Below are 14923 nucleotides of genomic sequence, written 5' to 3'. Positions count from 1 at the left end.
TATATGAAAAAGTGCGCATTAGTATTTAAGGATGTATAGCTTTGTATTGTTATCAAGGGACAGGACTGCTGTACCAACTGCCTCAGTACCAGGATGTTGGCTGAGTGGGGTAGGAAACACCCTGTAAATATTAATGGAATTTTTTTTTCTGTAATCGTGTACATATGTACACATCCTATATATTTTCATACATAGGATACACAGTGACACTCCTCAATTCCAAATGTACTGTAAAATATATACTGTGTTTGTAAATCTATACGCTGACAAGCAATTTCTAATAGATGCACATCACTAAAGGCAGAATACTAAATTTTAACAAGACCTTTTTAGTATTACTCACAATAGGTGGTTGTTTTTATCAACAGGTTTTCTTCATATGCATAACTCTAAGGTCCTCGAACCAGAAAGAGCACGAGATGATCTGGAAAAAAAAAAATTTGGAACTGTCTGGTTTGCTACTGCAAAGTAACAAGCTAGACCCCAAATTATAAGGAACCTCTTATTTTTCTTTTACATATTTTTTGGAAATTGTTTTTTTGAAACCTGTCTTAAGTCATGAATTAACTGCAGAGAATATTAAGAATATTAATATTCTTAATATTAATGTACTGCCTATGCAAAGAAATGTTTTTCCATTCAGTAGTTGCCTGCTACATAGGACAATTCTATTTTGTGAATTCAACAGAATAACTGAGTTCCCACATGGTTCAAGTATGGTATAAGGTCCTGAGGCAATATTACGGGAATTACTGGGAAGTTAGAAGACTATTTGGATATAAATCTCAGGAAGATTCTTGAAACACATTAATTTTATTTTTATTGCACCATTATATGAATTTATGGGGTATTTTGTTTGGTTGTTTACAGTCTTGAGATTTCGTTTGGCAACAGCATCTGTTGTTCTCTTCTTACTCAGCAATTCAGAAAAGAGTTCTCTGCGTTTTGTCATGGATGTCTCTAAATTCACCCCCTCATATCATTATATTTTTTATTTTAATAAAAGCAGGTAAAAATTCTAGTTAAATTTAAAAACATTTTTATAAGCATCCCTTGCATGATAAAAACATCCTCAATAACTACCTTCTATTTTTTTTTATTTCCTGAATCTCTTGGTATGACCTTTTCTTTCATAAATGTATTATACCCTCTCACCTAAAAATTCAAGTCCTTTTGATACCGAGTTAACAGTGATGGAACGCGCGTCTTCATACTGTCCTACAAAGACATCTTTTTTGGGTCTCTTCCTGTAGACAGGCGCTGCAGTCAACAATCCTGATACGCGGTTGCTTTCTGTGGATAGCACATTGAATCATGGCCATCAAACTACCATTGCTTTACAACCACAGCAATCCATGAAGTAGTTAAATAGAGACTTCATTAAAAAAAATAAATAAAAAATCAGAGTGACATGACCCTCAGTAATTTGTGCCTCATCCTCATCTTTATCAGGGGAACTACACAGGGTTTTCTATTTTTAATAGAAACTGAACTGGATCCTTGATCCCTCATTTATTATTTGAGAAGGTTAATTTAGTGGGGAAATCAGTTCTAAACATCATTCAGCATTCCGAAAGAAGTTAAACAGAGGACTTTTGTCTTTATTTTTAGATGTTATATACCACAGAATGGTATAAAGAGTAAGGTATAATTCTAAATCTTACCTTCATAATATTCTAAATCAGATTCTTCTGTTAATAAAAAGGGATCTGCGGTAGCAGTCACTCCAACTAATGATGGTGGAAGAGAGTACAATGATAACAGTTGGCACCAAATAATTGCTACAAGAATTCAAGCACAGGGGAACATCACAGTGGATGGGCAGTACACAGGTAATCAATCCAGTTCCATTTTGCTTTATTATTTTGGTATTACTCAGGGTGTTACTCACTTGCTTACTTTTCCAGTGCCTGTATTCATCCATACAGCAAAAGATTCACTCAGTTTTCTGACAACATCACTACTGTTTTGTCCGTGCATCTGAGGTATCTGTGCACTGTGAATCTTTGGTAATTTAATACTAAGTGCGAGGAGTTTGTCTTTTTGTGCTTCTGACTCTATGACTGTGTTAATATTCTTTTGTAAAATAGAGTTGTAAATATTTCCAGGTTTTGTATGGGCAAGTATTAGGATATTGTGTTGCATTAGCTTCTTTTCTCAAATGTCAATATTCTGTTATTGAGTTGAAAATCTGTTGAAAGCGTTGAACACAAGAATAATGACCTATTTTGTTCAGGTTCTTCCTTAGCAACTAGTGGCAGCACCATTATTGGAGAGAACGTGGGACTTTTTGTTGGAGGACTTCCACAGGGTTATACTATTGTAAGAAAGGATGTAGGTGAGTATGACTGTGGTCTGTATAATATGATAAATCCTATACAGTGGCACTGAGTTAACTGCCTTTGCAGTACTGTAGGCTGTATCGACATTGTGTCAGAAACGTGAGGACAGTACTTAATTTGCATAATTATTTACATAATTGTTTTAATCAGAAATAAGTCTGTACAGTTTCTCAAATTTTATCTTTCGGGATAGATTGAAATATCTATATAGTTGATTTTGTCAGCGGTAAAGCAGTGTATGAGGTCTGTGTTCATTTTAATGAATTTTATACACAGAACTGGTATGCATGTGAAACTTAGGGGTACGTTTTACATTTTAGATTCCCAAATTCTTTTCCAAAGTGCACATACAAATTGTTTTTATTAGCTTAAGCACAGGGTTATACATCCCACCTGGATGCAGGGTTATGACATGCTGGCCTTTTTTGGCGTGAGTTTGGATCCTTCAGGGATTGTTGCATTGAACTCAGTTGTGTATGAATATATCTGTATTCTGCAGCTATATTTATGTGGAACTGGATTGTAGCTGGCTTCCAGAAGAATCAATAAACATATATCTTCATATATAAACTTGGTATATATACCAAGTGTATATTCCTCCAGCAGCTAACAGAGAGGTGACTGCATACAAAACCAGTATACAATCAGCTGTTCTCAGTGGGTTTGTATCCAGGCTTTTGTTGTTTTCATATTAACCTGAAAGCCAAATTGTTTGTATTAAGTTTGTATTCTCACCACTGACAAGGACGTGAAATCTAGGTGATGACTTGATGTGAGGTGCACTAGAGTATAACAACTTCCTCTATCCTTCTTTGTGTCACTTTACTAAAACCAGAAATACGTGCACGTGTTCTTCTAAAACTTTGGTTCATAAAGTAATCCAGGATGCCTCCCTCATACACCTCAGCTAGATAATCAAAATGAGATTGACTATAAACACCATTCAAGAGAATACCATCTGTAAAACCTGCCTTATATTTTTGTCCCCAGTAAAGAAAAAGAGATAGCAGCCATGAATCACTTTTTTTTTTATCCAAACAAGAAAAGAAAAACTTCCTGATGACGCTTCTAAAAGTGTATTCATCTGCCTTAGCTTTTGCAACACTGTTTCTTCCTATTCAGCAGGCGCATGCCTTTCTTCACATTTATAGTTTAGTTTAAGCAGATAAACCTGAAAACTTTCCTTGGAATCTTCATGGGGTAGATTTACGCTGTTGATTTGAAAGTACCTGTATGCAAAATTTCAAAAAGTTTAATATTCTCCAGCTACATAGCAGTAGCTGCTGTCACTAGACCCATTCAGAAATCTGGATTTAGCTTGGAGACCAGATTTATGAAGTGATTGATGGCTGGTTATCAATGCACACATGGACATATATGATAGGGTGAGCGTGTATAAAACATATAAATTAATCCCTGTATTTAGTTGTTTAGTTGCAGGTGATTGGCTTAAAAAATTATTTTCTTTTTTTGCAGGGATGAAGATGATTGTCCAGAAAGGATTTGTGGGGTGTCTCAGTGACATATTTTTGAAAAAAGTGCATACTCCCTATGAAAACTGGGAATCTTTGAACTGGCAGGATGCTGAAGAGCAAAACAATGTCTATCATAATTGGGAAGGATGCCCTATTGTCCTCTCAGAAGGAGCACATTTTCTTGGCAAAGGTAGTTTACTGTACTATTGCACTAGCCAAGTATGTTCTTGATATATAAAAGGTGATCATATAAAAAATATTGCAGTGATCTGCTTTTCAAAGCAGTTTTAGTTATATAGGATTATTTTTGAATGGTTTAAAATTTGGTTTCTGGGTTTACAGAAGACTACCTCATGAAAGACGAATTGCATCCACAGACAGGTGCTGCTGCTGTAACTGTATACAGATTTGATATGCATGGAAAAGGTGAAGTTTCACTTTTGAAGAGACACAGGTGCCTATAACGTACCAAGAAAATGCCAGGTAGCAAAATTTAGGACATTGCACCAGTTTGGTTTGTTGCAGTACATTATGGATAACTATCCTTTATGAAGCTGAGCAATGAAGTTGTAAACCTTACTCTTGAAACCTCTGAGTTCCTGATGTCAAAGTAGAAAGTAGCACCTAGATTTTTGGTTTCTTGAACCTATTTATTTATGTATTTGATTTAACTTATGCATGTGTACACTTTTTTTCAAGGGTTCCTGGAACTGAGTTCAGGTGTTTTCAGTGGTGGACTGGAATTTGAGATCTCGTTCGAATTTAGAACAGATCAACTGAATGGATTGCTTTTGTTTGTTTACAATAAAGATGGCCCAGATTATCTTGCAGTAAGTTCAGAAATAGCTATAACTATATTCAGATATGACCTGTGAGTTTTGTCTACTAAGATATGTCCAGCATTTAAAGAAATTTCAAACCTTAAGTTATTTTTGTGTGATACTTTGAAATGTTGTGCACAGCAAAGTGTAAGGGGAGCAAAAAGACTCCAACAAATGCTCAGAATGTTACCTGTGTTATTTATATCATAAATAAGAAAGATATCGATATATGAAAAGCAGAATTATTCTCTTTCCTGGATTAGAAGTGATTAGAAAGAGAACAAAAGATGTATTAAAAACTTTTGGTTCGTTCCTTGGAAAGTATAGAGTTATCCAATTTCCCAGTTCTCATGCTAGAACAAAATCAATTAAATTGTAAACCAAAAAGTTCGTGATGGAAATTGCCCAGTATCCTAGTAAAGCTTTCTCTTTAAGGTATATGTATTTTTTATAATCAATGCAAGATTGTCATATAGGCAGAAATTAGTGGTCCAGCTTAGTCCCATCTCATCCCTACCACTGTTTTCCCAACACTGTAGAGGATGCTGCACAAATCCTGTATTAAGCGAATTTGTGAGATAATGCCTATGAACTTTCTTTTTGGTGTCTGTTTTATGCTCAGAAGTACCCATGCTTCCATCTTTTCCAGGATTTTCTTTAAGGTTGAATGTGTTTGTTGCAGTCTTCCAAATTTTTTTATTAGTTACATGGCTCTGGATTTTCATATTTTTCTTCCACCAGGGATTTTGAATGTAATTAGCCTGTGGTCACCATTGCTTAGTGGGTCAACTATAGTTACTACTTGCACCAACTAGTAGGTATTCCATTGAAAGTAATACATCTTTTTAGTTGGTCCAAGAAGCAATCATTTATATTTAGACATTTTTGAGGGTAGTGTTACTCTTTATGACCTAATCTGCCCTTTCTGCATTTTTATTGAATTTCATTTATTTGTTTATTTATTATAATGCAGCTGTTTTGCTAATGGCTATCATGTCACAGCCTGTTTTATTGTATGGCATTATATCTAATCTGCCTTTTCTTTTAAACTTCTGACCTAAAACATATAAATATATTTTTCCCCTTTTCAGGTCAGCTATAACTTACTCTATATTTACTTTTTATATTACTGACTTTTCCAGCAGACAATTTTTTATTACCTCAAGTAATGAGCTAATAGCGTAAGATGCTATACATACACTGCTGTCCCACCCTAAAAAGACTTGTATGTGTGTAATTCACAGTACAGGGGCACTATTTATGTGAACAGTATTCACAGGGAAAATGTGATCCTTGTTTCCTTTCTGTTGCTCTGTGAAAGACTAATAAATATGAGAAAACAGCTGCTGACTATAAAGGAAAAAGGGGACTTACTAAATTGAAAGTGCAGTCAAAAGCACAAAGTAGTTAGACAAAACACTTCCCTTGTCTACTCATACTTCCAGATTTTTGGCAGTTTTATATTTATATTATTTTTAGCATTGAAAACTGTGATTAGATAATTTTCTTAGCATTTGTCCTAAGTCAAGTAAAATTTTTTTTATCTCACTTTACTCCTCACCTCAACATCTCCATAGCCTTAAGATGAGGAATTTAGAGAAGATGACTATACGCATGCTTTTCCAACCCTTGCAGCTTTGTGTTCTACACATACATAATGATGACAGAAGGTTTTTCTGTACACTTGAGCTCACAAAAAAAAAGGTTAATAGAAAGTGAAAATGAGGTGTGTAGCATGTTGCGCATGAGCTACGATGTCTTTGTTAGGAGCTTTGGTCAAGAGACACTTGCACTGCAAAACAGATTAGAAGCTATACCACTTATCCTGAGTGCCAATGTAAGACGGTATTCCCTGACCCTTCCCTTTGCATAGGTCACAGCTCTCTTATTAGCTTTATAGTTTTGGAATGACTAAACTAGACACATGGCTGGCCTGCTACCAAACAGCCAAAGACTCTGTCTTGTCTTCTGCCCAAGACAAAATTATGTCCTAGAAAGCTGCTCTTTGTAAAGGTCACTTCTTCCATGACTTCCATGCCCTGAGAATTAACTCAAGCTAGAGAGGTCAATCTGATTCTCTTTGGATCCAGGCACAATAATTATGAGCAAACTGTGACCAGATAAACTAGTATGAATCACTAGCTCTCACTCTGGCATGTGTTTCCTCATGAGTTTGTGATTGAAAGAAGCTACTGTGACTGCTGAGAGAGTTTGCATTACTGATTTTGATGCCGACCACTTCAACAGCAGCGAAAGCCTAAGCACTGCCAATCTTATGTGTGACAGTGGCACCAGCTCCCAAGATATTGTAGCTGATGAAGCTGATGTTGAATTCAGAGCTGATTTGCTTCTGCAAAGCTTCAAAGTAAGAAAGAAGTCCTGCAGGAACTTTTTCAAAAGAATTGCGCTTAAGTAGCTGCATGAAGTAGAATAACCGGTGTCCAAGATGAAAGTGTTACCTGTGATAGAGCTAAGGAGGGATGTGAAATAAGTGTTTTGGGGACTCAGTCAAAATCTTTTCATTAGCAAAGAAGTGACTGGTACTCATGTGGGACTTATGAAGGTGATATTCCTATTGGTTGCCAGTGATTTCTCTCTGTCTGCTGTGAGGAAGAGACTCCTGTTCCCTTTCCATTAAAGAATGACTGATTCTGAGAGGCTATTGAGGGGTCTGTGTTTGGGCCTCCACCCTCTGGCTAGCCAGTCTGACAGGACTGGTACCAGTACAGAACATCTCTTTAACCTTACTGATTTTGAACTGGAAAGACTGGTTCAACATCAACATCAGTACCACATACTTTTTCTTTCAAAGGGCTCACAAACTGACCGTCCTTTGCCAAACTCTTTCAAATCTGTTGCTTGTCTCTGCTGATAGCCCTGAATCTCAGGATGACTTCCCAGTTCAAAGGAGATGCAGCCATAATCAGTCTTGTAGCTCAACATTGGTTGAGACCGTTTTGGATGGCAGGTTTAACAATGCAGCCTCCAATGCACCCCCCATCCTATCTGAGTTTTGTTTCTCAGAGCTATGGCTGGATATTCCTTTCATCTTCAAAATCATATGTTTATAAGCAAATTGGGTGAAGTAGGACTGGTCCCTGCAGAGAAGGAAAATACAGAAGCACAAAACAATTTAGGCTGAAGTGGAGGATGGGGACGACAGTCTATCTACACCAGAGGTGTCGCCCAGGTCAGAAGAACGTACCTCTCGTCTTACCACCACCTCCACGAGGAAGAAAAGAAGGGTTATAGTTGTGGGTGACTCCTTTCTGAAGGGAACCGAGGGTCCGATATGCCGGCCAGACCCTCCTCTTAGGGAAGTCTGCTGCCTCCCTGGAGCCCGCGTGAAGGATGTCACGAGGGTACTCCCTAGTCTGGTACGGCCCTCGGACTATTACCCCCTACTGCTCTTCCATGTGGGGGGCGATGAGACTGCAACGCGAAGTCCTAGGGTGATCAAAAGAGACTTGAGGGCCTTGGGACGGCTAGTAAGAAACTCAGGAGCGCAGGTTATTTTCTCTTCTCTCCTTCCAGTGGTGGGCAGTGACACCAGAAGGAACAGAGATGCCCAATCTATTAATGCATGGCTCCGTGGCTGGTGTCATCGCCACGGATTTGGTTTTTTTGACAACGGAATGGCCTACGCCGCACCGGGTTTGCTGGCATCCGATGGGATTCATCTTTCTCAGAGGGGAAAGAGAATCTTTGCACAGGAACTTGCAGGGCTCATTGACAGAGCTTTAAACTAGACTCGAAGGGGGAGGGGGATAATATCAGGCTTGCCCGAGAGAAGCTGAGGGGCGACGTGCCATGGTTGGAGGGAGCGGCTGACAGCGAGGACAGTCGGCCTGAGTCCTCGAGATGCACGGGGTACGCTTGGGCACAGCCGAAGTCGAGCGGAGTTGAGCCAGGGGATACTGAGGCAACGGGAGCCAAGAGGGAAACACCAGTGAAATGCCTCAAAGCACGCAAGGGGTGTTCTTCTATGAAGGAGGCACGGACGACACCCCAGCTGAAGTGCCTCTACACCAATGCACGCAGCATGGGCAACAAGCAGGAGGAGTTGGAAGCCATTGTACGTCAGGAAAACTATGATATGGTGGCCATCACAGAAACATGGTGGGATGACTCGCACAACTGGAGTGCAGCGATGGATGGCTATAAACTCTTCAGGAGGGATAGGCGAGGCAGGAGAGGTGGTGGGGTAGCCCTATACGTCAGGGAGAGTCTGGATAGTTTAGAGCTCAATGATGGTGATGATAGGGTGGAGTGTCTGTGGGTCAGAATCAGGGGGAAGGCCAACAAGGCAGATATTGTGGTGGGAGTCTGTTACAGACCCCCCAGCCAGGATGAGGAGACAGATGAACTATTCTATAAGCAGCTGGGAGAAGCCTCACGATCGCTAGCCCTTGTTCTTGTGGGGGACTTCAACCTGCCAGATGTCTGCTGGAAATACAATACAGCAGAGAGGAAACAGTCCAGGAGGTTCCTGGAGCGTGTGGCAGATAACTTCCTGACGCAGCTGGTGAGTGAGCCAACGAGGGAAGGTGCCCCGCTGGACCTCTTGTTCACCAACAGAGAAGGACTGGTGAGTGATGTGATGGTTGGAGGCTGTCTTGGGCAGAGCGATCATGAAATGATAGAGTTTTTGTTACGTGGAGAAGCGGCGAGGGGGGTCGGCAAAACTGCCACCTTAGACTTCCGGAGGGCGGACTTCAGCCTGTTTAGGAGACTGGTCGACAGAGTCCCCTGGGAGGCAGCTCTTATGGGCAAAGGGGTCCAGGAAGGCTGGACATTCTTTAAGGAGGAAGTCCTAAAGGCACAAGAGCGGGCTGTCCCCAGGTGCCGAAAGACGAGCCGGCGGGGAAGAAGACCGGCCTGGCTGACTAGAGAGCTCTGGCTCGAACTGAGGAGAAAGAGGAGAGTCTATGACCTCTGGAAGAAGGGGCGGGCAAGTCAGGAGGACTACAGGGGTGTAGCGAGGCTGTGCAGGGAGAAAACTAGAAGGGCCAAAGCTGAGCTAGAGCTCAGTCTGGCTGCTGCTATAAAAGACAACAAAAAACACTTCTTCAAATACATTAGCAGCAAAAGGAGAGCTAAGGAGAATCTCCAGCCCCTAGTAGATGTGGGAGGAAACACAGTGACCAAGGATGAGGAAAAGGCTGAGGTACTTAATGCCTTCTTTGCCTCAGTCTTTATTAGCAGGGCCGAATGTTCTATGGGTACCCAGCCCCTGGAGTTGGAAGATAGGGATGGGGACCAGACTGGAGCCCCCATTATCCAGGGGGAAATGGTGAGTGACCTGCTGCACCACTTAGACACTCACAAGTCTATGGGGCCTGATGAGATCCACCCGAGAGTGTTGAAGGAGCTGGCAGATGTGCTCACCAAGCCCCTTTCCATCATTTACCAGCAGTCCTGGCTAACTGGGGAAGTCCCTGCTGACTGGAGATTAGCGAATGTGACACCCATCTTCAAGAAGGGCCGGAAGGAGGACCCGGGGAACTACAGGCCTGTCAGCCTGACCTCGGTGCCGGGGAAGCTGATGGAGCAGATCATCCTGAGTGCTATCACACGGCATGTAGAGAATAACCAGGGGATCAGGCCCAGCCAGCATGGGTTCAGGAAAGGCAGGTCCTGCTTGACCAACCTGATCTCCTTCTATGATAAGGTGACCCGCCTAGTGGATGAGGGGAAGTCTGTGGATGTTGTCTATCTAGACTTCAGTAAAGCCTTTGACACGGTTTCCCACGGCATTCTCCTGGAGAAACTGGCTGCTCATGGCTTGGACGGGTGTACTCTTCGCTGGGTAAAGAACTGGCTGGACGGCCGGGCCCAGAGAGTGGTGGTGAATGGAGTTTACTCCGGTTGGCGGCCGGTCACAAGCGGTGTTCCCCAGGGCTCGGTGTTGTGGCCAGTTCTGTTTAACATCTTTATCAATGATCTGGACGAAGGGATCGAGTGCACTCTCAGTAAGTTTGCAGACGACACCAAGTTGTGTGGGAGTGTTGATCTGCTGGAGGGTAGGCAGGCTCTGCAGAGGGACCTGGACAGGCTGGATCGATGGGCTGGGGTGAATTGTATGAGGTTTAACAAGGCCAAGTGCAAGGTCCTGCACTTGGGCCACAGCAACCCCATGCAACGCTACAGGCTTGGGGAAGAGTGGCTGGAAAGCTGCCTGGCAGAGAAGGACCTGGGGGTGTTGGTTGACAGCCGCCTGAATATGAGCCAGCAGTGTGCCCAGGCGGCCAAGAAGGCCAATGGCATCCTGGCCTGTATCAAAAATAGCGTGGCCAGCAGGACTAGGGAAGTGATTGTGCCCCTGTACTCGGCACTGGTGAGGCCGCACCTCGAATACTGTGTTCAGTTTTGGGCCCCCCACTACAAGAGGGATATTGAGGTACTGGAGCGCGTACAGAGAAGGGCAACGAAGCTGGTGAAGGGTCTGGAGCAGAAGTCTTATGAGGAGCGGCTGAGGGAGCTGGGACTGTTTAGCCTGGAGAAAAGGAGGCTGAGGGGAGACCTCATCGCTCTCTACAACTACCTGAAAGGAGGTTGTAGAGAGGTGGGGGTCGGTCTCTTCTCCCAGGTAACAAGTGATAGGACAAGAGGAAATGGCCTCAAGTTGCGCCAGGGGAGGTTTAGACTGGATATTAGGAAATTTTTCTTCACCGAGAGGGTTATCAAGCATTGGAACAGACTGCCCAGGGAAGTGGTTGAGTCGCCATCCCTGGAGGTATTTAAAGGACGTTTGGATGAGGTACTTAGAGACATGGTGTAGTGATGGTTTTTGGCAGTGTTAGGTTTATGGTTGGACTCGATGATCTTAAAGGTCTTTTCCAACCTATATGATTCTGTGATTCTGTGATTCTGTGATTCTGTGACCTTTTGAAGTAATTTATTCCAAATCTCCACTAAAAGCAGGGCAAAATTAGTTAGGTAAGGTTGCTCCAGGCATTTTATGTTTGAGTATTGTGCATCTCTCTACGGATGGACAGTCTGCAGCTTCTCAAATTCTACAGCCTGTTCCAATCTTTGACCATCCCTCATTACAGAAAAAAAAAAAATCCTGATATCTAACTGTGATTTCTCTTGTTACAATTTGTCTTTCGCCTCTCGTGTTTTCACTGTGCACCTCTGAGAAGAGTCTGAGTGTCTTCTCTGTCCTCCCATAAGGTAGTTGCACAGTTAAGTTCTCTTTCTGCTTGCTCTTAAGACTGAACAAACCCTGTTCTCTCAGCTTCAACTCGTACGTTAGGTACTCCAACCCCCGACCAACTTGGTGCCCCTCCACTGGATTCACTCCAGTGTGCCAATATCTTTCGTATACTGGAGTGTCCACAACTGGATACAGTAGTCCAGATGTAGTCTTATATGTGATGAATAGAGGGGAAGAATCATCTCCTTGGACCCACTGCCTACCTTATTTCTAATACAGCCCAGCGCATGTTGGCCTCATCATTTCAAGGGTACGTTGCTGACCAGTGTTCAATTTGTAATCCATCTTGACCCTCAGCCCTATTCTTCAAAGCTGCTTTCTATGTCTAGAATACGCGTGGCAGCCCCCTTTGCTAACAACTGCAAACTTGCTGAGAGTATACCCCATCCTATTGCCCAGGTCATTAATAAAGTTTTTAATCAGAATCGGTCCCTGTATCAATCTCATAGAGGTGCCACAACCTACTAGTGGACCTGTAGAAGCTCTTCTTGCCCCTCATGTCCTCTTCCAGATTCAGGCTAAGCTTTGGCTTTCCTGATTCCAACCTTACATGCTCAGATATATCAAAATAAGAATGTGTGCATAGATAACAGTATTAACAAAATTTTGCAGTGGTGCTTAATATTCGTACCCCAAATTCTGGAAAGCAAGTATGCTTTCAATCATTAAACTGAGAACCTGCTCAGGTTTAGAGCTGTGATATAATGCTCGTGTTCTGTTGAGAGATGGCAACTAATATGTCTGGTAGAAGAATAAGATGATCTTCATGCATTTTTGGTTTAAAGTAATAATATATTTTCCAAGGACAGGTTAACAATCAAGCATTTTTTTAAAGTGGTCCCAGAATTTTATCCAAAGCAAACAATTTATCTGTTGTTTTTCTGAACCTATGCTCAGTACCAGAGAGAATGTTAGATGTACGCAGGACTTTGCTTTTTTTTTTTTATCCTCACCATGCAGAACAGTTCAAAGTGAACAGTGGTCCTCTATCTTTAGCTGCACTTGGGCATGCTAAATGTCAGTCCAGGTCATCACAAAAAGCACAAGCATCATTCTCTGCCCGCTTTAAGACTATGCCAAGACTATGCCAACTGGAAGAGGTATGGGCTGAGTAGTGACCCTATGTCAAACACCATGTCCTCTCTCCAGCTTCCAGGTCTGGCAGACTTGCTGGCATACTACTCTAGTCATGCAGCTGAAATGCCTTCTTCACACCAGCACAGTGTGCTCCGTCTTAATTCTCATCAGTGAAGAAAAACAGTGATTTGTCTAGTGGACTGCTTTTTCAAGCTATACTCATCAGCACTGATGCCATGATCTGTCCTTCACTTGTATTTTAGAGTCCTTACCTACAAAGGGCTATGAACTCATGGAAATAGGAAAAGTTGTGGTCCCAAAGAAACAAATAAACAAAATCCCTGTGTCTCATCAGCAAGCAGTCAGTGTGCACTCTGGGACAGGACCTGTATTGCCCATGACAACTCAAGTACTGAATTCTTTCTTCAGTTGGGGTATCTGTTAAGGAAATACAATCCAATTACAAATACTGCAATAGTAATATTATCAGTAACCTAAATATGTCAGTTTGTCAATACTGGTGATAAGCATTTATATTAAATCTGTAGTTTTTATTTCACTTAATAAGATTTTGGCATGGAAACAGTAATGCCTTTTTGTGAACATATCCATATTTTTCAACCACCAGTTCATCACCTAAGTGTTTCATGCTCTATACCTGCCAATTTACAGTCTCAGCCCACTTGTGTTCCATTCAGTTAGGATAAAGAGTCTTGCAGTAAAGCATCTGGAAACTTCCGGAGTGAAAATTTAGGTAAAATGTATTTCTATTAGAGAATTGGCACATTAATCTCAAAAAGCACATACAAAAACAATTATTTTCTTACAAGATTTAGAAGAATAAAGATGAAACACAGAATCAATGTATGCTGGAAAAATTTGAAATTGAGTTCACCAGCCAATTAAAAAGACCTTAATCAGGTCTGACATTTCATTTCCTTATTATCTTGTTACATTCTTCTAAAAAATGAATTGATAGGTAAAATACTGTTTTCTCATTCTCAAAAAAAGCAAACCAGTCCTGGTTCATTGTCTTTTCTTTTTACTTAGTTACATTAGTGCCAAAGTCAGTTGTCAAAAAATCAGAGTATATTTTCCTGCATTCTGAATTAACTGATAGGCTGTATTTAGCATGTTTTGTGTGAACAATTTTATTGTAATTTCTGCAATCCTGAAGATAAAAATGTCTTGTTCATTGATCTTGTTGACTCCCTTGATTATTTTTTTTAAATAGCTGCATCTGTTGTTGCTGTGTATGTGATGTCTTTTTCAAAATCTTTTTTTCTGTTTTAAAATATATAGATTGAACTGAAAAGTGGAATATTAAACATCTTTTTAAAAACTGGCATTGTCTTTACACAAGTGGATCTCTGGTTAGGACTGTCTTATTGCGATGGAAAGTGGAACAAAGTCACAGTGAACAAGGAGGGCTCTGTAGTTTCAGCAACTATGAATGAACTGAGAGAGCAGAAGCTTGAACCTCGTGTTCAGCAGCTGAAAGTAAACTCACCTGTCTACATAGGAGGAATCCCACCTCAGATTCAGAATTTTTATAAAGAACTGGGCTTAGAACAAGGTAAGATGACACCAAGAAGAACATACGTTTTTCAAAAACTGGTGTCATGAACAAGGTGGACATTCTGCTGCTGGTAGTGTAAATTTGTGGATATCTAACACCAATTTTTCCTCCCATCCATTGTTACTTTAACTACCAGTTATCCCTACCCCTCTAGCTTTCCTTAGTCCTGATCCTTTTGTAACGCTATAAAAATTCTTCTAACCCAGTGATATCTGAAGCAATCTACCTCATAGGAGAGGAACTGGAGAGTAGCAAGTGGTAATCTGAGATGTCCAACCAGAAGATCTTAAATCTTCATCAGAGAAAGCCAGTTCAGATAAACTTGTTTCACTTGATCAACTTGTGTCACTCACAGATCTGGAATACAAAATCAAGTGGAAAGATAGTAAACATAGCTTAAATCACTGTAA

General features: G+C 41.2%; 1 protein-coding gene across 1 annotated transcript in view; it reads left to right on the top strand.

Moving 5' to 3' along the window:
• USH2A (usherin) overlaps window positions 1-14923 on the top strand; it is a 396442-nt gene that overhangs the window by 144859 nt on the left and 236660 nt on the right. The window contains exons 22-26 of the mRNA XM_075496427.1: window positions 1706-1832; window positions 2237-2334; window positions 3827-4007; window positions 4517-4647; window positions 14237-14510. Coding sequence (XP_075352542.1) covers window positions 1706-1832; window positions 2237-2334; window positions 3827-4007; window positions 4517-4647; window positions 14237-14510 — 811 coding nt within the window. The remainder of the gene's footprint in view (window positions 1-1705; window positions 1833-2236; window positions 2335-3826; window positions 4008-4516; window positions 4648-14236; window positions 14511-14923) is intronic.

This window comes from Mycteria americana, chromosome 3, assembly GCF_035582795.1.
Source record: "Mycteria americana isolate JAX WOST 10 ecotype Jacksonville Zoo and Gardens chromosome 3, USCA_MyAme_1.0, whole genome shotgun sequence".
Classification (NCBI taxonomy): Eukaryota; Metazoa; Chordata; class Aves; order Ciconiiformes; family Ciconiidae; genus Mycteria; species Mycteria americana.
This window is presented reverse-complemented; position numbering and strand designations above follow the sequence as displayed.